The sequence below is a fragment of the Artibeus jamaicensis genome, unplaced genomic scaffold (genome assembly GCF_021234435.1).
Source record: "Artibeus jamaicensis isolate MK-2021 breed Jamaican fruit bat unplaced genomic scaffold, CSHL_Jam_final contig_923, whole genome shotgun sequence".
NCBI lineage: Eukaryota > Metazoa > Chordata > Mammalia > Chiroptera > Phyllostomidae > Artibeus > Artibeus jamaicensis.
Genome location: NW_026522014.1, coordinates 12,012,218 through 12,038,788, shown reverse-complemented (window position 1 = coordinate 12,038,788; position 26,571 = coordinate 12,012,218). Strand labels below are relative to the sequence as shown.

The 26,571-nt window shown below is 37.0% G+C and overlaps 1 protein-coding gene across 4 annotated transcripts in view; it reads left to right on the top strand.

Moving 5' to 3' along the window:
• Window positions 1-26,571, top strand: part of AGMO (alkylglycerol monooxygenase) — a 290,586-nt gene that overhangs the window by 232,929 nt on the left and 31,086 nt on the right. The window contains exons 13-14 of one of the 4 annotated variants that reach the window (XR_008389639.1): window positions 21,756-21,874; window positions 22,659-23,980. The exons of 2 other annotated variants lie outside the window; for them this stretch is intronic. Coding sequence is in view for 1 of the 2 variants with exons in the window: in XM_053655047.1 (XP_053511022.1) it covers window positions 21,756-21,797 (42 nt within the window). In the remaining variant the exon portion in view is untranslated. Of the gene's footprint in view, window positions 1-21,755; window positions 22,112-22,658; window positions 23,981-26,571 lie in introns of those variants that run through there. One more of the 4 variants, XM_053655047.1, reaches the window with a different exon arrangement.

Genomic DNA, 26,571 nt, shown 5'->3' with positions numbered 1-26,571 from the left:
TAGCAAAAGCAAGTCTCATAGCAGTCTAGGTACATTGCTAGCCTGATTTCCCACTGAAGAACCTATCCGTGGGCATGGGTCCTGTGCATTGGACCTTGCTTTCCACTGGGAGCTGGGCCTACTACACCACGCAGAATAGTCTCCTATAAAAACCCAATTTAAAAAAGGGGCAAAGGACCTGAATAGACAATTCTCTAAGGAAGACATGCAGAGGGCAAATAGACATACGAAAAGATGCTCAACATTAGAGAAATGAAAGTTAAAACCACAATGAGGTATCATCTAATGCCTATCAGAATGGCTGTCATGAATAAAATCAACAAACAAGTGAAAGCCAGGATGTGGAGAAAGAACTCTTTTTCAATGTTTGTGGGAAGGCAGATTGGTGCAGCCACTATGGATAGTATGGTTTTAACTCAAAAAATGAAAAATGGAACTTCCTTTTAACCCAGCAATTCCACTTCTGGTAATATATCCAAAGAAACCCAAAACACTAATTCAAAAAATATATGCACCCCTATGTTTTTTGCAGCATTATTTGCAACAGCCAAGATTTGGAAGCACCCCATGTGCCTATCAGTTGATGAGTGGATAAAAAAGCTCTGGTACATTTACACAAGGGAACACTGCTCAGCCATAAAAAGGAAACCTTACCTTCTGTGACAGCAGGGATGATCTGGAGAGTGGGCTAAGTGAAATAAGCCAGTTAGAGAGAGAAAAATACCATATGATTTCACTTATATGTGGAATCTAAGGAAGAAAATAAACTAAAAAAACAAAATGGAAACAGGTTCATAGATACATGGAACAGAGATGGCTGTCAGAAGGGAGGGTGGTTGGGAGGCTGGGTGAAAAAGGTAAAGGGATTAAAAAAAGACTCATAGACAGACAACAGTATGGTGGTTACCAGAGGGAAAGGAGGGTGGAGGGAGGTAGAAGAGGGAAAAGGGTGATAAATGATGGTGGAAGGAAACTTGACTTTGGGTGGTGAACACACAATACAATAAATATGGTATATTATAGGACTATACACTTTGAAACCTATATAATTTTATTAACCAATAGCACCCTAATAAATTCAAGAATTTTTTTAAAGTGTGATTAAAAAATTAAAAGAATCTGGATGTAAATCCTAGCCATAGATATAAGACACTGTCCCTTTATGAGATAAGACTGATTTTGTTTTCTTATCTTTACACTAACCAGAATAGACAACTTAAAAAAAAAGAGAGAAAGAAAAAGATAAACCTAATGGGGCTTGTATTTTTAATCAGAGAGCCAGACAAAAATATTACTCCAGGTATGATAATATAATGTCTCTGCTAAGAAAAAAATCCTTCTTTATTGTCATGAAATCTATGTCTAACACCCATAATAACTATAATAAATGTTTTGTTGTGGTTTTGTGGTAGGTAATACAGAAGTTTCATGTACAGTAACTTTTAACAAATTGATAATATATAGTATATATCCTCTTGCATTATCTCAAAATTATCACAACATTTATTATATTTCTTAGGATTGGAAATATTTTTACTATTTTGGAATTATACTACATTTGCACTTGTTGCCTCAGGCATGATGAAATTTTGACTTCACATTCTAAGTTTTGCCTTCAGTTTGTGTAAGCACTGCTCCTAAATGTGTTAATTTTCTGTTTCTGAGCATGTAAACACCCATTTTTAGCTTCCAATTTCTGATACTGATTGAAATATATAAATAAGAAGCAGTATGTCCTCCTTGTTAAGAATATATGCCAATATGAGCCACTGACAATAGTTGGTATGGGGGAAACAGTGGTGAACTGTGGTACAGACTATGTAATACAATTTGTCCATGGGTAACGATCCTGATCATTAGTAAAATATTTAATGGAAGCAAATATGGGTTGGTTTAGGTGACATAATCACTGGAACATCTCAGTGTAATAATCCTGATGTCTTTTTGCCTTTAAAGATTATTAGCACTTAAGCAGAAATTCACTTTTTTAATAATATGTTTGAAAATACTTTGAGCTTATTTTCTAAGTTTTTTTCACCGAATTAATCCAGCTATCTTTAGGTTAACGTACAGAACACATTTTGGTTAACTCAATGTATCTCACTATGATTTAGTATAGTATACTAAATCTATATATTTATACTAAATACATACTTAGTAATGTATGGTATATTTTTTCCAGGAAACAAATAAGAAATAAGTTTGGAAATAATAATTTTTTCAAGTAAGAAAATAATGAGGATTAGCTATACATGAAACATTTGCCAACTTTCTGCATATGTTTTTAAACAAATCTCAAGTGATTTTCTTTTAATGAGAAGCAACCTCCCACCTACTAAAATTCTCTGAAACTAAGTAAGCACCTTTTAATGGGATGGTTTGATCCAATAGGTCAAAGAAAGAAACTTTTCCATTTTCTCTAAGTTTTTTTCTTCCATTAAGTGATAGCTTTAGCCAAAGTAAAAAAAGTTATGATCATTTTATATCAATGTATTAGACATCAGATTGCATCATTTTTGGAATTCTCAAAATTGGCTAGTCTAGTTTGAGATGAATTGTAGTAGACTCTTTGTTTCTCTAGATATTTCAATACCATCTGTATATGTATCGTTACACTAGTCAGATACAAGGACTGTCCTGATTTTTTAAGACTGTATCAGACTATTTCATATATTTATGACAAATATAACATAAATGTGTGTTTATGGCATATTTATCATAAATATATGAAACAATATAAAAATATTTCATTTGTCATATTTATGTTTGTGAGGAAATGCTTTCATGAAAAAAGATCCCTATATTAGAAAAGTTTGCATCTCTCTCTGAGACTTCTCTAGAATATTTTTATGAAATAAAATATTAAGCTGTGAGTACCTAGGAAAGAATTTAAAAATGACAAATACTGAGCAGAGGACAAATAGAAATAGAAATAGCAATAAACCATATGAGTAGAGAAATGTATCACTGTTCAAAGGGAAAAGCCTTTATTTAGTAGAAATTTCATATGAGAGAATCACAAGGAAGGACCCTTCCATAATAATTGACCCTTTGAAGGAATTTAAAATTACTTTTTAAAAGGGGGTTGAACTAGTTATTGTTAAACTATTCATCTTCCTTATTAAATGCAATACTAATTAATACCATAGAAATGCCTTGATGACGAATTAAGCCAAGATGCATTTTTCTTTTCCAAAAGAAATTTAAAGTGTTTTTTTGGCTAGGTCTATCCATTTCTTTGGTTTTATTGCAGACAATTTAAGATAGAATGTAAGCCAATTATTTCACTATGAATAAATTATTTTTATACCATTTTTGACTAAGTTATGATGTGTGATTAAAGGAGTTAAAATACATCTTTTGAACTTTCCTAAAAGTACCATTTGAAAGTGGATAATTATCAATCCTTTAAAAGGCTATTTTTAGTTGTTATTATGAATGCACACTCATAATAAATTAATATAACCCTCAAATATTTTTGGCTTTCTTCTCTTTTCTGATATGTCAAACCTTCATTTTAATTTATTTTTTAACCTTTAATTTCCCATTTCATACCTCATTCTTTTGTGTGTAGAAGCAACCTGTATGACAATTTGTCATTTCATTATTTTATTCACAAACAGTCTCTGTGATTTCTTGGTGTTATACTTATTACTGAAAACTACAAAACTTTCCAAAAGTTTTCATCTTGTATTTGCTATGATCTCTTTAATGTTACAAAAAATAAGTAAATGAAGATTACTGATGTACCATGTGGACATAGGAATTTTTAACATACCAAAAAAAAAACCACATTTGTATAATCAGCACTTTAAATGCAGATAATGAATCAGCAGCTAGTGCCACACAGATAATTTGATCATCTAAAAAGTTAAAAGAGAAAAAAAAGAATAAGGAAAGAAAAGAATAAAATAATAATATACAAAGGCTATAATGGGAAAAATTATCTTTGGTCACATTCACTGTACACCCGCTTTGAAAATTCATTTCAGGCGGTGTGCTTCAATATTAGATAAAGATAATATCCTACCTTTTGTTAAATTATAACCTAAAAACAGCACTTTTATACCAGGAATTTATGTGGATAGCACAAATCACATTGTTATGTCAATGTGGTCAAGAGTATTATAAATTTAATGAAGACTAGAGAATCATGTGCTTTTAGTTTATTCTTCTGAGTTTTCATATTATGCTAAACAGAACATTTAAAATGCAGTTTTGGTTAACTACAAAGAAAAACTCCATAAAATAAATCTGTTTGGGATATGGGGTTGGGTGTGGTGCTAAACAGCAGCTTCATGTCTCAGCATACATTGTTAAATGCGCAGTACCCTCCACCGCCCACAGCAGTTGTCCGAAGCAGTTTTAGGAAGTGGGATGAAAGCATATGACTTCACTTTAGATGGAGTAGCTGTCAAAACCCCTTTTTTATGACCTTCTCCACCTCTACCCACCTCCCTGCCATCTTTTCATTGCCTTTCATATTACTCTACCTCTCTGAACATATAGTGTTTCAGGTAAATTGTGTTTATAAATAAAAGGCAATGTCCTTTGAATCACTGATTCTTGTTATATTGGAGTCCCTTGAGAAGTTCTGTGCTATAAGAAACTGTATTTATAATTATTGCGAGGGTTTTTTTAAAGCCCTCTGTGACTTAAGTGGAAAGTGATATTTTTGTATTCTACAATCCAAAAAATTGCTCTTCATTTAATTTGATTTTTTGTATGCTCCAAATGTCAACATAATATCAATCTTATGCATAATATCAATGCATTGATAAATCTTGTGTTGTTATTAGAAGAGCATAGAGAAATTGGTATCTCAATAAGTTCACCCCAAATTTCATTTCATAGGAACAGCGTTGAACAATTATATGCTCGTTACAGTTACCCGTCTCATACCTTAATACTTGAATTACGTAAAAATCTTCCTGCGATAGAACTTTTGTGTTGTATATACTGACCCTCTTAACCACCAGTCCGGTTTCTTGTCCATATGGTTCGTGTAACTAATGTATTGGAAACATTCCTCACTTCTTTTCAGTTCATGGATTATCATTCATTTGTGGTTTAAAGAATTCTTTTAAAAGTAAAGTTTATACTAAAACAAAACCAAACAAAAAACCTGTTACTTTTTCTAATTTCTTTTACTATTTTGATTTCCTACAGCTTATTCTCCACACAGCAACCCATACAAAGCTATTGACATGTTAATTTATAGCATGGTACTGTGTTCAAACCCTCTAATTAATATCTCCATTCCACTCAAAATCTCAAAGTCCTTACTATAGCTTATAAAATGTATACATACTTTTTCTTTCTTTTCCTCCTTTTATTCTCTCCCTTGTTCATTCAATTCCAACTGCACTGGCTACTTGCTAGTCCTAAAACATTGCAACTTCAAGATGTTATCACCCTCTGTTTTCTCTGCCTAAAATGTACTTTCTTCTGAGAACCACATGACATGTAAGCACCTTATTAACAGAAACTACATTAATACATTATTTATTGATTGCTGCATAAGGATATTACCATAACTTTACCAAACTAAACTAACACATTTGTTTTCTCGAAGTTTGAGTTGAGAGTCTAGTCACGTCTGAACTGCATCCTCTGCAAAGCTACAATCAGGCTGCCAGAGTGGGAAGTCATACCCAGAACTTGGTTGAGGAAGGATCTATATTCTTGTTCATGTGTTGTTGGCAGCATTCAAATTTTCATGGGCTTTTGGAGAGAGAAACTTCGTTTCTTGGCTGGAGTCTGCCCTCAGCTTCTTTCCACACAGGCCTTTTTGACATGGCCACTTTCCTCCTCAATGATACAAATAAAAAGGCATTACAATCACATGTTATATGATCACAGAAATGATGGACTACCACTTTTGGTATGTTCTGTTATAACAAACTCATAGGCTCCACCCACATTCAAAGAGAGGGACAATCACAAGGAAGAGAGTACCAGAAGGTAGAGATCGTGGGGTCCATCTTAGAGGACGTTTATCACACTTGACTGCCGTGTTTATGATGTAGCCATCTTGAACTTCTAACTTTCCTTTTTCTCTTCAAGTTTCTCTTCTCCATAATACTTACCAACGTCTAATATACTGTATGATTTTTTAAATTGTAATTATTTTGAGTGTCAAAGTCAACAAAAATCTTTCCCTACTCTGTGGGTATCAGATTTTCAGTTAAACTCCTGGCTCTGTTTCTCTGAAAAGAGCTAAAAATGGTATCAACTATGTTATGAAGCATTATTGTTGCTATAATAAGGCTTGCTTGGGATAATCTATTATACTAGGAGAAAATGTAAATTAACTGTAAACACCTGGTGAGGACAAAATACTTTGGCTTCTCTGAATATTTTGAGTCTTGTTTTAAGGCAGAATGGTGCTGGCCAGCAGTTCATGTACCCACCCCACAGGGACCGCATCTCCTTCTCCCTTCACTATGTGTCTGCTGCAAGGTTTCCCCTGGGGGGCGTCCACCTGTGATTTCTGTCTTACAGCCTTCGGAGTAGATTGGGCAATCTGTTGAGCCAGAACAGCTAGTAGAAACCAAAAAGGCCCCCCTGATAGGCTTTGTAATTGTTATCTATCTACCCTTCTGGAACCTTAACTCCACAAGAATAAGAAGTTTTTATTGTTTTGTCCTCCAGTAGCTCTGTTAATACCGCTCTCTCCCCTGGTTCCTTCCCCATCAGGATGTAGTGGCTCCTTTTTTTACGTTCATTCCCTCTCCTTTATTTGGATTCAGAGCACTTTCATCATGGGTGTAACCGATGTCCTTCCTTAAATCCCCTTTGCTTCCATTAACCAGGATATTTTTATTTTTCTGGTTAGCTCCTGATTGGTGCAGCTCTCCCCACCACAGTCTCTGATTGAGTTCAAAATTACAACTTCTTTTCATAGAGAACCTGATTGTTTCATATTTGGTCAGATGTCTGTCCCTGAGTTTGTCATCTATGAACAAAGAAACAGGGCCATTTGGTATGGAAATGGCTGATGAGAACAGGGAGGGGCTATTTCAGAAAAAAGAGACAGGTATTGTGAGCTGGGCTTGAGTAGTTAATATTCTAATTAAGTCGTCAAATATTCTAATAGATTCCAGCAAAACAATCCTGAATCAAGATCACATAAATCTATGTGTGAACAAACTTCATTGGTTCAGAGACAATTTTTCTGGTTAAGAAATTAACACATAAATTCCTCATTTCCTCATTTTACTATGGTTTGTCTGTTTTGACCCTATAATAGAATTCAGAGGTGAAACTTTTGAAATGGTTTCAAGTGGTCATCTCAGAAGTTCCTTCAACCTCAGATTTATGTCTGCAAATCAATTCTGTGACGTAAACCTGTGCGTGTGTAATTCATTTTCCTTTTAAGCTCATTTCCGTCTGAGCCTTCCACTTACTGGAATATATTATCAGAGCATCAGACAGTCTGAATAATGCTTGAATGCTACCAGACAGTGGTTCTACCTATTACAGAATAAACAGGTCATTAATTTTCATATCTAGTGAATGTTATACACATGCAGAATACATTTTTGTTAATATTATATACCTTAATTTTTCCAGTGTGAGTCTGATTCCTTAACAAGAAAACATAGCCAACCCTTGAAGTGTCTTAGGATTATTTTTATAGTACTGGAAACATTCCAACAAATACTTTTTGACAACCAACTGGATCATTGAAAAAAAATAATAGATTGTGATGGTTTAAAACAGGACTTCACAGACATCGTTCCCCAGAGATCATCTAAATGGGCCTAGGTCAGCCAAATAATATAAATATTGAATTTTACTTAATAATGATTTCACAAATGTGGTGACTCAGCACAATTATATTCTGTTGATGAAGGCCTCAAGTGCAATTACTGAATGATGGAGCACAAGTCCATGAGTGGAATTCAGCCACTTGTCTCCTAGCCCGGAATAAATGCTGACAGATGCAAACTTGTGAAAAGGCTGCGTATCACACGATACATCCTAAGTCAGAATTTAAAACCTTGCTTTGGATATTTTCCTAGGAGAAAATGTTACATAAGTCTACAGTGCTCAAGCTAAATTTTAGAAACCATTAAGCCTGTGATATTAGGTCAGACTTCTTTCCCAATTTAACATGTCAGGGGAGGTTTGGGGATAGTTTCCTACCCCTTTCTCAGCCACTTGCGTGGCTCTAAGAAGTTTTGCAAAGTGGATGTAACTCATCTCTTGCATCTTACCCTCTCCTTCCTGTTCGCCTCTTCACACCTTTATAACTCTTTCTTCTGCATACCCACAGCCTTCATATTAACAGAAGTCTTGCTGGAGCACGGTGTCAACTTTTTTCATGTCATGGCATGTATAAACTAACTCCTAGAATTATGCGGCACACCAAAAATTACTCTATTTTTGGCTGACCTGACAAAAAAAACAGATACAATTTTGATTCATTCACACCAGGTGGCTACTGTTGTGTTGGCTGTTGCCATTTTTTTGTATGACAATCTAAGGGAAAAGAGGTCAGTGCTCCTGACTAAACGCAATAGACATAGGCTGTCAGGTAAATAGTGACAAATTAGAATAGTATACATTCTAAAAAACTAAGTATTTTTTTAACATCTTTTTATAAATAGTCTAATCTCAAGGAGATTCTTTTTATTTTACTTTATTTATTTATTTTTAGAGAGGTGGGAAGGGAGGGAGAAAGAGAAGGAGAGAAACATCACCATGTGGCTGCCTCCCATGTGCCCCCACTGGGGACCTGGCCCACAACCCAGGCACATGTCCTGATTGGAAACCGAACCAGCAGCCCTTTGGTTAGTAGACCCATGCCCAATCCCCTGAGCCACACCAGCCAGGGCTCAAGGAGATTCTTACTAATTCATATAACCTTACCTGGAAATGTATGTGTTGCCTCAGTTACTACTATTCTTTGTGCAATACCTTCACATAAGAATAGGCTAAACACTCACCTCATTCACTACTTATTCACTCCTAAACCCACTGCAGTTTGAATTCCACTCATACATCCTTACTGATGTTCTATTATTAAGGTCAGCAAAAATTCTTCAATGCTGAATTCTGTGGTCCTTATTCAGCTCTGCACATGACTGGTCTGAAGTTTTTCACACAGTTAAATACTAACTCTTCCTTGAAAAAAATTCCTCTTTTCCTGGTTTCTGTAACACTTAAAACTCCTGTTTCTCTGGATAATCCTTCAAAGTCTTATAGTCTTTGTAGTCTTGAAAGTTTTGCGGTGTCCTTAAATGATTTTTTACTAAATACTACAAAGAAAACTTATCAATATTCATTAACTAAATTAAGCTTTTCATAGAGGATACAGAAAGATGTATTTTCATGTGATCAAAGAGCTGAGAGTCCAATGAGGAAATCAGGCAGTAAAACTAGACATTTTACTACAGTAAGGTGGGCATTATTACAGAAATGGGATTATCATACTGTCCTCTTAGTTACAGTTCTTTAATGGGACTGCACGATGCTCAAGTAAAGACTCTTGTGGATAACTTACCTATTCAGCATCATTTACTGGCACTTCCCAAAATTCACCTTATACTGGGGCCCAGAAATAGCCACAGGATAATATATATGGACTGTGTGTCTTCAGTCTCAAATTCAGTGGCCATGATGAATGTCATTAATTGCTTGTAGTACTCATTCCTCCTGAATCAGTAGCAGCTACCAAATGGCTACAGTTAGGGGGTGGGACTAAAGTCTTGCAGGCCACCTCGTGGTCTTACCAATGGCCCAGATGGAAATGGACATTTTTCTCGGCACAGCTATTTCCATTTCGCAGAAGTTGACGTTCATGTCGAAACAGTCATCCCTGTTCTGGTGCACGTGTTCTACAATATGCGCGGTTGCTGTCTGCCTCTCCTCCGTACTCTCTGCAATCCTCCCCTAACTGCCTCCTTTTGTCTTCTGTGTGGAGCTCATTTTATCCCAAATTTTTATGGCAAAAGATATTTTTAATATAATCCTCAGAGAGAAACGAATTGTTTCCTGACTAGCAACTGAACTGCAAAAGGGAAAACGAAATGTGCAAGACCATGGACTTTGTGACACTTCTTTATGACACAGCTAAGCTCTTCTTTTGCCCACAGCAGCTAATGATTTTCCTGTCTACTCGTGTGGTCTGCATTCATGCATCTGACTTCTTCTGTTTGGAACATTCACTCACTTCTCTGCTTGGCTAATTCCCTCCTTCTTTTTAAGAGTGCAGCCCTCCAGTTTGTCTGCAAGACTTTCTTGGATCTCCCTTCTCCTCACCCCCACTGTCTGCTAAGATAGGCAATCATTCTGAGCCCATTATGGGAGCTTCTCTGTCAGAGCACCTTTGGAGTTGTCATTGATCGCTCTGCCTCTGACACTAAGCATGATTTTTTTGTCTCTTATCATCAGGGTCTAGCATGGTTTGGCTTATTTGGAAATGTCTATGGAATGAAATAGCAAGTAATTGAGTCTTACCTGAGTGTATAAAGTGATGAAGTGAACACATTTTATTTGAAAAAATATTTTGTTTGTACGTCTTGGTATATAGTCCCGTGCTGCCTGAAAAAGAGCTACATAGATGACAGTGGTCCCATAAGATTATCATGGAGCTGAAAAAGTCCCACCACCCAATGAGTGATAGTGCTCATGAGGTCATGGTGCAGTGCATTCCTTTTTTGTGCTGGTCTTGGGCTGTGGATTGTAAAGCTCTTGGCTAGAGATGCCCTGGGGCACTTACCTGGGCCCCAGTACGCTTCCCATGGACTCCTCCCCTTTCTAAACCAATAGCTGAACAAACCCTTGCGATTCTTATTACAATTGCAAGACACCCTTCAGCAATAACCATTAGGAAACTGAAGAAAAATGGAGTTTATTATTTATAGGCCCTGGAGCTTGCAAGGCACAGCAGGGGGCTCACAGCAAGATGGTGGGTAGAGAGAGGAAAGAAAAAGGGTGTGCAGGCCTGGGCTTCTGCTTTAATTGGGGTCCACAGTGGGGGCCCAGGGCTTTGCAGATTCACTCTTTACCAGTAAATTTAAAACGTAAGAGGGAGGATTGAAAGTGTGGGAAGAAAACTAAACAGGTGGTCAGTTATCCAAATCAGCCAGGATCTCTGAAACAAAGGCGCCTCAGGGAGGGGTGGCCACCGGCCCTTTGTCTAGTCTTGTGGTTGGCAATGTGTTTACAGCCTTGCTTCTGCTGCCGCTGTGAAATGGAAGCCCTGGCAATGAAAGCTTAAGTCAAATACTGTGTTACAAAATGAAAAGCCAGTTGTCAGGGCTAATACTAAGATAACTCACCTGTTTGTGGTGATGCTGGTGTAAACACACCCACTGTGCTGCCAGTCTTATAAAAATATAGCACACACAACCACAGCAGTAGGCTGTATCACCTACTGTGTGTAAATTCACCCTGTGATGTTCCCACAAAAATGAAATCACCTGACCATGCATTTCTCAGAATGTATTAAGTGGTACGTAACTGTACACTCATTTCCTTTATTTGGGTACACAGTATATTCAAACTGCAACAGAACCATGAGTCTGTATATCGGGGTAATTAGAATATATGACAGTGGCTATTCATGCGTGGAGGATATATATATATGTGTGTGTATATATATCCCCATATATATATGGATATATATATATGGGGATATATATATGTATATTTGTATCTATCTATACATACACACACACATAGAGAGGGGGAACACTCCAAGTTATATGTGTTAAAAAATCTAACTATAGTTATAATTTGGGGACTATCATTGTTTCATGGTATTTCATCACTTTAATATTTGAAATTTTAATGAATATTAAAGAAAATATTTTCCATTTCAATAAAAGAATTTATAAAAGATGGTATCCTATCTAATACTATACATGCCATATACTTTTCTGTTTTCTAAAATTAGGACATATATGAGAATTGTGGTAATAGTAGTTTCTCTCTAGGTGTGATATTGATACCTCTGAGGGCAGAACACAAATGTAATTAGGCACACAGCCTGTGGGGGCAGATTTGGTTCAAAATCCACTAACATATCCACATGACCTTGAATAAGTTCATTGATCTCTCTTTGGCTCCCTTTCATCATCTTGAAAATAGGAGTAATAATGGCATCTACCTTACAATTTTGTTGTAAGGACAGATAGGTGATTCCTGTTAAGGCTTTAACACCCTACTCGCACATATTGTTCAGTAAATATTAGTGACTGGTATTGGTAGAATAAAAATGTAATTCATCTATATAATACTTTGTGTCTTCTCTGATAGCTTTGACAACCATGTTGAATTGCTTTCTTTCTCCAGCCATCTCTGAAAGACTATCGTCTTGCATGTAAAATTTTCCAAGCCTTCATGCCAAACCTTTTATTTTCAATTCTATTCTATGTGCAAAGGAAGAATAAGAGAGCAGTATGAAACACCAATCTTCATTTATTTTATTAACACCAGAATATCTATCTGAGGAGAGTCAATTAAAAGTCATTCAAGTTAATAAACTCAAAGCTCCAAATTAACATCACTATTGTGTTTAATCAAATACAAACACTTATGGAAATATTTTCATTGTTATTCTCATCCAATAAGTATAATACTTGATTATTTTAGGATGTTTTTAATTGGAAAAAAATTTAATTGCATGTAGTTCCACCAATCAGATTAAACAGCAGTTAACATTTAGATCCACAATCTTTTAGTATTTTGGGGGGTTTGTACTTTCTTGTTTGTATTCACATAGTTTTTATAAGCTCAGCTTTCAAGAATGCCAACTAGAGGGAGGACAAAAGGGGAAAGGGGGAAAAAGGAGAAGTTTGGATAATCTTGAGCCTGTTTAAAGATGGGGCAGAGAGTGATGAGCTCAAGAAGTTCAAAGAGAAAAATGAGGCATGTGACAGGCAGAAAGGTATGTGATAAATATTTGGATACTGGGTTCAGAGCCCAGGGGAGAGTCCATCCTCTGGGGATCCCTTTACCATGAAAACTAGAGACAAGACAGAAAATATATAAGATATATAATATGTAAAATCATATATGTGACATGTCTGTTATTGGTGGAGGGAGGCAGCTAAAAGAATTGAGGAAGTTGCCCAGGCTGGTGTGGTTCAGTGGATTGAGTACCAGACTGCCAACTAAAGGGTCACTGGTTTGATTCCCAGTCAGGACACATGCCTGGGTTTCAGGCCAGGATCCCAGGAGGGAGCATGTGAGGGACAACCGCACATTCATGTTTCTCTCCCTCTATTATTAACTGATAATTTTTAAAAATCTACAAAAGAATATAAGGAACCGGGTCAATACATACACAACACAAATTTGCAGGAGGGGCCATGTTAATTAACGTCCGGTAGCATTTACTACCACAGAAGCAAATTTACTCATTAGTTAAACAAATTTCTACTGAGTACAAAATGCAGCATGTTCAATTTTGAAATGTTTATCTATTTTAACCACTGGAATCTAGTTTGTAAAACCGGCATCCTTAGAGAGCTATTGCTGGAGTATGTAATCATTTTGGCATAAAACTTAATGCCTAAAAATGCAGTTTGATTTATTGCATGATTTCTTTATCTTTAGTGAGTGAGGGTTTGTGATGAAACAGATGAGCCATTTAATCAGCTTTTAAAAATGCTTGCAATGATGTATTCTAGGAAAATGCCTCTATTTTCTATGGTAAGACATCTCTTAATCATACTGGACAGTTTCATTGTATCTGCAATGAAGGAAATGAACAATGGAAACATTTATGTAGTGTCTGATTGTCTGGGGATGATGATCTGTGAGATGCAGACCTATTATTTCATGCTTTGGGGATTCCCTTCTCTTCCTCCATCATTCTTTTGAGCTCTGGTTTCTGTACTAATCATAGGGAGAAAACACAAGCATTCATGTTATTTCTGGATTGGAAAATTAGACTTGTACTTAACAGTTAAATAATATTCTTAATTAACTAAAAATAGAGTTGGTTAAATTGCCATGAGTAATCCCTGTGGCATTTTTCTCCTTTTTAGTGAAGAAAATGGTCCATAACTCTGGGCACTCAGGACATATATATGAAACCATTCCAATTTGTAGGTTTGTGATGCTGGGTTCTGAATATTTATGGTGCACTATACCTCTGCGATGGTGATTTATTTTTACTGAGTCTCATGGGTTGCGAATTGTCTTGCCAAGTTCAGGGGAGGATCAGAAGAGGAAAGGAAGGCTGAATGCTATTTTGTTCCCTATTGAGCTAATTAGGAATCTAGGGCTTATTTAGAAGGCTGCAAATCTCAGACTCCCTCTTAGTCAATTAGTCTAGCCCAGGATCTAATTTAGACTATATTTAGTGTTTCCTCAAGTAACACAGGAGAGATATAGTCTAAAGTCCCAGACATCAGAGGAAAACAAAAAAAGACAGGTGAGGATGACTTTGGGATTCTGGTGGAGTGGGAGATTAGTCGGGAGGGAGCTCATCTTTTATTGAAATAAAGTAAGAGGAAATGTGGGATTCGTAATGTAAAGTGTCATATCATACACAGTAACTCGATCTACTAGAGCGCGGGAAGTTCTGTGTGATCTGGAATACGCAGATCATCTGCTGTTGACATTGTCGTCCTTATAATCCTCAGGCTATCTCTTTTTTTAAAAAAATTTCTAGACTCTAAAATACCTTTTTAATAGTCTAACAGTGGCCTACATTATTATTCTTTTCAATATAGTAAATTAATTAAAATGAGTTATATTTTCCTCTAAGAATCAGTGAATACTTCACTGTCTTTGATTAAGAGAAGGAAAAAGCTTTGGTTTCATCATCAATGCATTAATGCAGGAGTGTCGAACTCATTTTCATCAGGGGCCACATCAGCCTCGCAGTTGCCTTCAAAGGCAATTACATTCAATTACAACTGAATGTAATTTCAACTCCTTAACAGTTAAGGATAGCTACATTTGTACAGTCCTAAAATTATTTCAGTCCTTTGAAAGCAACCCCAACGCTACTTGTGGCCCCCAGTGAAAATGAGTTTGACACCACTGCATTAAGTTGTAAACTATTACACCTACATAATGGAAAGATTTGCTCTCTCTGTGTTGTTTTTTTTTTTATCAGCTTTTGTTCAGAATATACCTGAATGGGGTGAACTGGGGGCAGGGGTTTATGCAGTGTTTTTAATGCATACCATATACAAGACCAGATAAGGGATTTTTAAAAGAAGAACAATACATAGTTTCTGTTCTATGAGAAATTACCCCCCAAAATAAGTCAGAGAATGTTCATAAACATACAATCCTAATGCAAATATTCTTTTTATTTAAATATATATTTAAGCAAGTAATCACCCGTTTTCAAAAATCAAGTTGCTAGATGAAAATACACATTAAAAGTGTTAATTCCCTCTTACTTCTTATGCTTCTTATGTATCCTTTCCACTATTCCTTTTCAAGCATAAATATGTGTATTATTTGTTTCCTCCTTCTTTACGCACATAAATTATTATGTATATACCTTTTTGCTGCTTACACAAGACTTGCTATAAATTTTGAGCATAATATTTAAGAGGGGACAAAGGAGGAAAATTACTTATAGCTAAGAAGAGTTGAGGTATGTTTCAAGGAGGAGTTTTTGTTTGAGTAATGACCTAAAATATGGTGAGGCAGGGAAAGGGCATTCTTACGGGAAGAATATCAGAAACCTAGAGGCAGGAAGTGTTCAGGGAAGGAACAATTGGAAAACACCAAGAGTTCACTCAACTATAAATGGAGAGGTCAGTGGGAGACAAAACTGGATGGGTGCTGTAGAGGGAATGGTGGGTATTTTCACTTGTTGGAACCTTCCAACTTTCCATGCTATGGAACAGATATACAGATTGCTCGTTACTGGAGTTGGTGGATCTCTGGGTTTTGATGACTGCTAAACTCTCATTTGACTAAACAAGTCAATGGTTTTTATATTACTACTTAAAATATTTGAAATTCTGTTGTAAGCTTACTTGGCCTGTGTTTTGATCAGTGTAGCTTCTCCCTGTGAGACTCTCCAGCCATGATCACTGCAGACTCCTCGCAACTTCGTGTCAAATACCGTTTATACTCCCCATAGCTATGGGTCTTGGGCCAACACTAGAAAAACAGAGATTCTTCCAAGTCCCAAGCAGAGAATAAAACAGATGGGTCTGAATTGATTTAACTTTTTGCTCTACCTTTTGGGGGGAATCTAACTCAGGATTTCTGTGTAACCAGGGCCCATCAATTCTAACCAGATGCACTCTGGGTCTCCAGATGATATACAATCACAAGGTAGTAGAAAGAATAACAGTGCCATAGCTGCTTAGGAGAACAAAGAAACACTGATAAATATTTACAACCCAACTCTAAAAAGATGTGTTGCTTAGATTTAATTCGAAGATTACTTTCGTGATGATTTAGATCTAGTGAGTAGGCTTGTAAAAGCAATCCCCTGAGATGTGACCATTCTCGGCATATTAAAACTAAAGAGATGTTTTACATCTAACTCGCTATTTTTAGATTATATAAATTATAAATGACATATAATAGAGTGAACTTTTAAAGTAATATAAGAAATATAAGTTCCTCTCATACTCTCCCAAATTTCTATCCTTCCAAACAACTGTGCTTGTTTTATTACTTAATTTTTTCCTTCCAGCTCAGATTAATAAATTTGGTAAAATGTAGTAGCAGCTATCATTATCTGCACTTATTTCATATGCCTTATTTCTGTATTTCAAGAAATTGAATCATTTCATTTTTAAAACATAGCTAAGATAGTACAATTGTCAGGTGATACAGTTTCTGCTTATTATTGTGCATATTTATTTTCTATTGTGCATATTTGTTTTATCATGCCTTTTTCCCTGAAGTTTGGTACCCTACAATAAATAGGGCAGGTTGTAATTACTTAAATATTTAGCTCCTTCTCTAATACAATCTCAGTTTTGTTGATTAATCATAGATACTCTTGGTTCTTTTTATGCGGTATTGTTTCTAACTAAGCTGTTCTGTGACCACTGTAACTTTCCGTCCTGGCCTCTGGGGCTGGAAATGTGCAAACTGGGGACTGGATCTTTACGGCAACCAGCTAGCAATGCAGTATTTCCAGGCTTTCGTGTTTTTCCTCCAGCCGTTAGTCTTCAAACTTTTGAGTTTACCAGTCACTAAGTGATAATTTGCAGCAAGCACTGTGATTAAAATATATATATTAGTTCCAATATCTGATTCACTATCTAAAAGCTTGTAATGTAAAATACTGGTCTATAGGAAGAATTAGAATTTGAATCAAGTTCTCCCTACGTTAAAAAAAAATCCATGCAAAATCTTGTCTGGTGATGGGAGTATAAAACCACCTAAGGTAACGTTTTGCCCAGACTAACCCTTGTTCATCATGTCTTACTCCCAGTCCAAAGCTGTAACCACCCATCCAAACATATTTCACAGGCACTTTTCTCAATCCCAGCTCAATTCCGAGTAGTTCTCTGCCTTTACAAACTTACTTTAAATCACTCAGTCCTGGCTAGTTGAATTTTTTTTTGAATGATATAGCAAGAGACATTGTTCCACTTTTATTTTTAATAGTAAGTAGTTGAAAACAACTTAATGTCCAACAACAGTAAATGGTTTTTAAAGAATTACAGAACCATAGTTTAAGTCACAAAACAGTATTGTGAGCAATCATTTAATTACTGTATAAGCATTTAATGACATGAAAAGTTCTAAGTGTACACCCATCTTCTGTCTGTTATCCTATGACTGAAAAGCCCTCTAAATATCCTCTTCTGATTTCTCTCTTCTATGACAGTGTTAAAATCCTTAGGTTTCTCTTTGGTGGTGGTACTTCCTCCTGAGGTATGTCTAATAAACTGAGTTTTCCTGGATCAACACACCCTTTCAGGTGATCTTTTTGAAAGAACTGAGAGTCGACAGATGAGAAGACAATTCTTAGAGTCCAGCCAGTGCCTCCTTCTTTGATCCATCATAGCTACCTTCCCTTTTTTTTTTAGGGGGGAGGGTACAGCAAAGCCAACAGATAGGAGTCTCGCTTTTCCCATGGAGATCTGTGTTGCCTGCATACTGTCCATGTGACTTTCCTAACCTTAACTTGACTGCTGTATGCTCACCTGTGAATGAATGCCAAGACCTGTCTGACCAGAGAAAATTACTTGATATTTTATATAGGTCCAGACAGATTCATGTTCTACAGAAACCTTCAACAGAGAGTCCACACCATTAATTTGGAAAATCTTTTGCCTCAAATAGCTTCAGCTTGTTTCCACCACTCCTAGACTGTTCCACGTAGATTTTTACCCAGTCTTAATCAAGCCACGCCTTTGTAAGACTGGTGCTAAAACAAACTCTCAGTTTTCAGTGCATTCTGATCTTTTCCTCCCTCCTCAGAGGCACCACTGTAGTTCTGGCAGTGGTGATCTTCCTCGGGAAGATCTCAGCCTTGTCGCAGAAACAGCTTGCACGGCTGATGTTTAGGGAGTTGGTGTTGAATGGTGTTAAAGGCACAGCTGTAGCCCAGGCTTCCTCAGCTTAAACCTCAGATTGGTTACTTACTATCTGTGTAATCTTGGGCAAGTTATTCGACTTGTCTGTGCTTCAATTATCCTTATCGACAGAGGATAATAATACCTACTTTATAAAGTCACTGTGGATTAGCACAGTTACATATGCAAACAGCTTTAAACAGTACCTGGCATGTAGTAATTAGGAGCATATATCATTAAATTATTTAAAATAATATAATAATTATGAATATTACATGTTAAAGATCCGTATGCATTTAAAATATTTTATATTAAAATAATTATGCTTATAACTTTTTCATGACCCTAGTATTATGTAATATGGTATCATATATAGTAATATAGTATAACATTGGACTATTTTTCTTCAATAAATTTTGTCATTTCACTTCTCAAATTCTCTGAAATGAAGACATTTGACTTTTCCTTCATTTTTTCAGAGACATAATCTTATTTACCTTATATCTTAAACAAATCTTTAACCCTTAGATTAATTTATTAATAAAATAAAAAATTGTTGAGAGAATAATTTGGAGATATAATTTGCATTAAAATGTATGTGTGTATGTGTGTGCCTGTTCATTATAGAATAGAAGGCACTCTAGATTCTTGTTAGAAAATGGCAACAGAAATGTCAGGAACATTTCAATACAGGTGAAGACTAGCACAGTGACAGAGAGAAACTGAACCCAGCTCCACTGGAAAAAAAAGATGGGAAGGTTTTTAAATGCTGGGATGAGCTAATGGGAACATACCTGAGGACACTTGTGGGGACTTGGTCAGTGTGGTTAGGGCATCTGTGTTTGATCCTTTGCACCTAGTGAAGTTAGTCCCATGGAGCTGGGAGATAGGGTCCCATCTGTCTCAGTGGTTATGTTTCGAAGGGAGGGTTCCCAGTTCCCTGAGAAAGACACTTCCAGGTTGTAAAATTAATAAGAGATGAGATTGACATTTCAAAGGGGCAGAGAATGAATTGACAAATGCAAGTTTTCTAAAGTAACTGCTCTAAGAGCAGGGAGGTCAAAAGTATGTAGTAAGGATGAGTTTGTCTAAAGTTTAATCAAGCTGAGGGGCCCCTATGGCTCTGGTGGCCAGTATACAAGGCAGGGCGAAAGTAGGCTTTCCAGTTGTGTGTAGGTGAAACAGTTTATTATTGTATCATTACTTATTAACTACTGTATTATTTTCCATATGAATAACTTGAAAACCTACTTTTGCTTTACTGAGTATATGTATATAATTACTTTTTAAAGGAAAGTGTGGTCTTTCACACTTGCAAGGAAAATGTTCACTTTAACTTTTATCTTTGTTCCAAGGAAGCATATCTTTTCATTTCCCTGCCTTCTTATATTCCACTTACTGAAACAGAATTTAAATTCTGCAGTTGTGTGTAGACAGATTTCAAATGTAACTCATTTTATATGCAAGGAAAAACATCTTTCTCTAGACCTAACCCAAATATGCCAAGGAGACATTGTCACAGAACTATGGAAAAGATCTTAAATATCAAGGAGACATATTTCTTCTATTCACAAACAGAGAACACAGGGGCAATAAAAGGAAAAGGGAGTCTGTATGCGCTTAGTGTCAGTGTTTGTTTGTTAACTGTGACGTAAGCCTGACCCTCCAAGGCAGAAAGAACGTACAACATTGGTAAACAGTTTCTGCACCCACATGTTCTGGATCTCAGCTGCTGCTTCTGGAAGTTGCTTCCCCTTGTTCTCTCTCCATTGTCTGGTGTGAATATTTGCAAACACAAACCTTCATAGCAAAATAATCTTTCAGGAAGTTCCAAGAGCTACAAGGCGAATTTGAGGGTGATTACCAATGGTCATAAAACAAAAGATCAAAGGCTTTACTTTAATTATAGAGATTTCTTCACTTTTTATGCTGGAGTTTAAATATTTTCTGTTTCTCAGATGGCTGTTTCTTAGTTGTTTAGGTCTGAGGCGATGTTTGCACTTGCGTCTGTGTTTCAGTTTAGTTGTAACATAATCACAGTGTTTGGGAATTTTTTGAGAATTTTGATGGAATAAAAATCTGAGTTATAGGAAAAGCTCTAGTTCAAGTTTTTGCCACTAACTGGTACATAGACTTCATTTTTTTTTAATTAAGACAAATTCCAGTCGATAACGAGAGGGCAGCAACCCCAACTCTCTTGGTATCTAAATTTTATATCCCAATTTACATTTTAATTGACCATCTTTCACTTCATTGCACCTGCTGAAAGCTCTTAGCTTTTGGGTCACATACTTCAATCCAGGGACTGGTTGTTGCCTCTATACATTTCTCTTATGTCCAAGTCAAAGAGGGATCTTAAAAGAGCATTTTCACATCTAACATTTGATGTAGATAGTTCAAGATGGAATTTTTATCTTTTTTTTTGCCATACTTACCTATAAGAAGCTATTTCATTTGTTCATTGACTCATTTGTCAATAAACATATGATCACTCTAAAATTGTGAAAAAAATGATAACTTCTTATTTATAAACATCTGTGAATGTCGTTTTTAATAACCTCTATAAAATCATATCTTCATACATGAAATTTTCTTAATTATTTATTGAGAAATACTTCCCCCTACATCATGCTATAGATTTTTTTAATCTTTAGAATAACTGTCTTCAATTAAGAAACCTTCCCAATCCTTTAAAATCATTACATACTGGTAGTATTTTACAATGTGTAACTTAAATTCTTTATAATTACTTCTCTTGCTCAGGTCCTAGAGAACAGTACCTAATTTTCCTTTTTAAAACCATCCTTCACAATGTTTGAGGGCTGTGATAAGGTTGTTTTCATGTTCCCCAGTCACCAAGAACAATATTTGTAGGGTTACTGAACACAGAACTTACTTTCCCAAGGAACACCAAAGGGTAGCAAACTTTGGGGTAGAATTTCTTTACTATCTCCCAGTTTATCCTAAAAAAAGCGCAACATGCAAATTTTGCAGTCTGGAACACAATATTGCTTGTTTACCACTTTATTTTTAGAAAGTAATGTTTAAAATTACTTTCCAAAGTGAATTATGTTGATCTTCTATCTGAAAAGTGTAAACGTAAAACTGACATTAAGTCACCAAATGGGTCTTCTGGGCATTTCATTTCCATGTCACCAACAGTCTGTGGCTACCTGTGACCATAATGATCTCAATCTCTATTTTTCTTCTTTAGGGTCTTTTTAAAACTATAGGAAAACAAAAATAAAACCAAAATCAACAACTTATTTTTGCCCATAGCTACTTCTGACGGGAACCACTAGTCTCCAACCATGGCAGTAGTGGTCTACGCACAAAGACAAGTTTGAGTGACCGTTCATCTATGATACTCTGGATGGAACTCGGTTACCAGTAGACAGGTGAGGAAGCCCCACTGAGATCAACCTGTATGGTGATCACTTACGTGATGACTTAAGTTTTATTTTAGTGAATTTTCATTACGTATTTGCCATACTCAGACAAACTTTCTGAGGATGAAAATAAAGCAAGGTCTTGTCTTCATGACACAGAAGGTCAATGGAAAAGAAACTGTACAGATAATTTTGATGCAGTGAGAGCCATGTTTAGATACATTGTAGACAGTGAGAGGTTGTGAGAGAATTGTTGGCTAACACAGCTCAAAGGTCCTGGCTGAGCCTGTCAGAGGAAGCTCTTTTTGAGCATGGATTTGCAGAATTCATAGAAGAAAGAGGGTCGTTCCAGGAAGAGAAAAACTGTAGCAAAGAGCATCACATGCTCCAAGAATAGTAAGTAGCTCAGCATAACTAAAGGGCAGGGCTGAGTGGCAGATGTGAAGGCAAAGACTGGAAGGGGAAGGCAGGGGCCAGATTTTAGTAAGTAAACATTGGAAACCTGGGGTCTGCCACCCACCTTAATTTTTGTACTGCTCATAAGCTAAGCCTGGTGTTTATATGTTTAAATAGTAGGGTAAAAACCAAGTGAAGAATAATATTTTGTGACACATGAAATTACATGAAATTCAAATTTCAATGAACATTAATAAAGTTTTATTGGAACATGGCCACTTACACATTGTCTGCGGCTGCTGTCGCACTAGAAGGGCAGGGATGAGTGGATGAGTGGATGTGACAGGGACCATATGGCCTGCAAAACCCAAAACATTTGCTATGTGTTCCCTTCCAGAAAAATTCTGCTGACCCTTGCTGTAGACTGAACACTTTAAGAATTTGTGCTGTAAAAGGAAAAGAAGCCATGATGAGTTTTAAAGAAGAGAGCGTCTCATTGAGAGCTATTGTGCAAGCTATTCACTTGGGTGGCATATTTTGAAAACAGTTTACTTGCAGGTGACACCCATGTCACCTCAGGCACCAGCAGATACTCAAGTCAAGACCTTATTCATCCTTCACTGTGCTAGCAGGCAAAGAAGATATAAAGTATGACACACCAACCTTGGGAGAGAGAGAGAGACATTCAGACAGAATAAAGTGCTAAGAGATGGCCCCCTTTAGACAGAAAATAATGAGCCTGACATTGGAAGAGTTTAGCTATAATTTATTTAGTGAACGTAAATAGAAAGACTGCTTTTAATCTCTTTGCAGAGGTGATTGTTAGTGGTTGAGTTTCAGGGGAAGATTTTTTTTTGACCTATCCTTTTCTAATATGTTTTATAATTTGGTCAAATTATAAAATTTTTAAATATCTGCTCATCAGATTCCTTTGAGACATGCCCAGCTACACTCTCGGCAATAAATGTTGTATGTGGGCGACTTGCTGGTTTCTCCCATATCCATGTGCTACCTTTTTCTTGCTCCACTCCGGATTCGTGGGGACCAAACACTCCTAATTATGCTCTTGGGCTCTTCAACCTCTGTCTTGTACATAGTTCTGGCCAGTGCCGGGCAGCAATGAGAAAGTGATAGGAGGAAGGCGGAATCCAGAGGTTTTCCCCTCTAACTACTCTGGGCAGCACCCGCGGCAGCTCTTACAACCGTTTTGTGGTTCTACCTCCTGTTGGAAAGCTTCCACTGGATGTCCAGTCCTGCCCAGACCTTGGCTCCCAGACTCTGGTAACCCTCTCCACCCTCCCTGACCCCCTCCAACCCCAGAGACAGAGCCTTCTTACTATGCTTAATCTATAGCTATAGTCAACCCGGAAGTTGCTGCACTGTCTCCTATTGATATTTATACTCTGCATCACTTATTGCTGTATTGGCTGCTGCTTTATTTCTTTTATTTTTAACTGTGGTAAAATGTTTACAGGCTAAATTTGATCATTTTGACCATTTCAAGTGCACGATTCTATGGCATCAACTGCTCTCACAAAGTTAAGTAACCATCGCCACTCTCTACTTCCAAAATTCTTCCATCACATGAAATGGAAACACTGTCACCATGAAGCTGTAACTCCCTAACCCCCAAACCCAGCCACTGGTAACCTCTATTTTCTGTGGTCACTTTGGTAATGGGGTCTCCAGACTCAAATTTTCCCTGGAGCTTCCTGGAGTGCCTGTGTTTTGTCGCCTGATACCCTTGTGGGTTGACTCTGTGAGGGCGCTTCATTGGGCCCAGTCAGGCCAGGGTATACAATTCCAGAATTCTGGGCTGTGGCTGGCACTTTAGATGAAGTTTTCTTTACACATACATTTTAAAATATACTTTTCATAAAATTTTTTGTGGTTGTCTAAAACTTAAAAGTAACATATTTATGTTCATGTAAAAATCTATAGATTCAGAAGCTATTGATTTGCTTGATCATTTTCTCCAAGTTTTCCCTTTGATTTCTTGTTCCTTTTTCTTGAGAGTTGATGTGAATCAAAAATAAATGGCTACTTCTTCAGAACAAGGACTTTGTGACAGGAATGGTGATATAAAATTATATCTATGCCAAAATTTGATATTCTATGGTCTCTATTTACTCTTTAAAATGCTTTTAGTTTCCTCTTTGCATTTCTCTTCTCTCCTCTTCCTTCTCCTTCTTTTCTGCCTCGTCACTATTGCTAGTACTACCTACTTATGTGATAGGTTGAACCAGATGGGATATTTTTGTGGTTCGCACATTTAAAGTTAAACATTGGTGCAATTACTGTGTTTTGATAGAGTACTGAAGTGTTGGGTTATGACTGAGGCAATTTTTGTTAGCTGAAGCTTCCTTTGGCTTCAGTTCGACTCTCTGGCAGATGTTTTCTTCACTGCTGGATGGCACGCATTCTTCAAATCACATCACAGACATTCCAAGCTCTGCAGGCAAAAGTCATTTCTCCATAAAGTCCTTTGACATTCATTAACCGATCATGCCCAGCTCTTCCCCAATCCTCTTGTCCATCAAGTTTACAGTGATGCAAAACTCAAATTTTTATGCCTCATGTATTCTGGCATGTTGATGCATAATGAAGGCAGATTGGCTTGTAAAAAGAGACCACAGGGGCAGGGACAGTAGGGGGGATGGAGTAAAGGAAGAGAAAAAGTGAATGTTAAGTCTTTCACACATGAAATCTGTGACCTTGTGCTAGTCACTTAGCTCTACAAACCCTGAGCGCATGTAGATACTTAACATCTCCATCCCCCATGTCTGGTAAGAAGGTCGGTATAACCAGCTGGATTCTTGGACCATTGTTCAGAGTGGGCAAATGAGTAATGGAGAGAGCAGAATGATCTTCATTGAAGAGGCTGGTTTACTATTCGAGGAAAAGAGAAGAAAACATTCAGCAGGTGAGAGGACGAGACATTTTTAATAAATAGTTTTGGAGATGTTTGTGAGAGTGATCGAGAGCGGATGTACATTATGACAAACATGACTTTCAGGGGAAAAGATGGTGAAAAGGATTTTAAGAGCGTTTCTCTTCTTTGCATAACCCCTCTTTGGCACTTTTTAAGAATCTGCAATGAATATATAAATGACCTCTCCATAATTTTTTATTGTTAGGTTGGTGTTACTTTGGCCATGACACCATGCTATTTCCGGGCCACAAAGTTAAGAAGCTTTTTCAAACAGTTACATATGAAAGGAGGTGTAGAAGAAAGGGAAGAAATAGGTGTTGAAGATCACATTATTTCATTTTACCCTCACAGAACCCTGAAAGACCAGTAATATTCCCATCACAGATAGGGCAGTCCTGCCCAGAAAATCTAGGATTCTAACCCAGGGCTGCCTGGCTTCCACTAGATTTTGCATTGCAAAGTGAAATATGCATATTAATTGATTAGGGTTGTTCATCATGCAAAGCTATTGGAAAAATAGGGATATATACTCTCTTAAATGGCATCACGTTTAGCACATTATTTTTATCTTAAACTGACTTCATATGGGCTTTCAAAGAACATTCTTGATGTGAGAAATGACAATTTGATCTATGCCTTCAGATAAGCTGGGGAATGTGGAGGACCGAGAGAGTACACTCTGGCTTACATCGCTGGGTAGTGAGAGAGAATCATAGAGGCAGCATCCATCAAGCTGTCATATTTATAGATTTGCTTGTAAAACAAAAAGGATAAAACAGTATTAGAAGTTGATAGAGCTTCCCAGTGACCATATTTTTTTTCCTGCGGGAATCTCTGTTTGTCCTACTGCAAACATCAAACTAATACATTAAGGAACTCGTGATTAGAGGGAAACACTTTATATTTTGTGACGTTCTTAAAAGCCTCTTCTGATGGTGCTTTAAATTGTAAGGAAGTTAATGTTGCTTATTATTACCGATTGCGGATCAGCTGAGCTGGGAGAGAGAGGGCTGAGCCGCCAGGGGTCAGAGTAACTGATTAAAACAGCCAGCCAAAAATGAAGGTGACCAGCCTTTCATACTAGGATGGTAGAGGCAGGAGCCCCAAACCAGAGAAAGTACCAATTCCCCCTGTTCCATTTTCCCCACACAGGTGGAGGGCCAGGTGAAACAGCACGGATGCGGAGGAACTGTTTGCTCCTCTCTGACCAATAAAATGCTCTGGCGGTTTTATGGGCTCTGGGTTGGGGAGGCAGCAGCGGGAAAGAGCTGGGAGTGGAAACGTACTGAGAACCGAGTCAGAGAGGAGTGTTCAAAGTCTCCCTGCCTTACCCCCATAAGGAGGTCTCAGCAGAGGCACCTAAGGACATCTGCCCAAG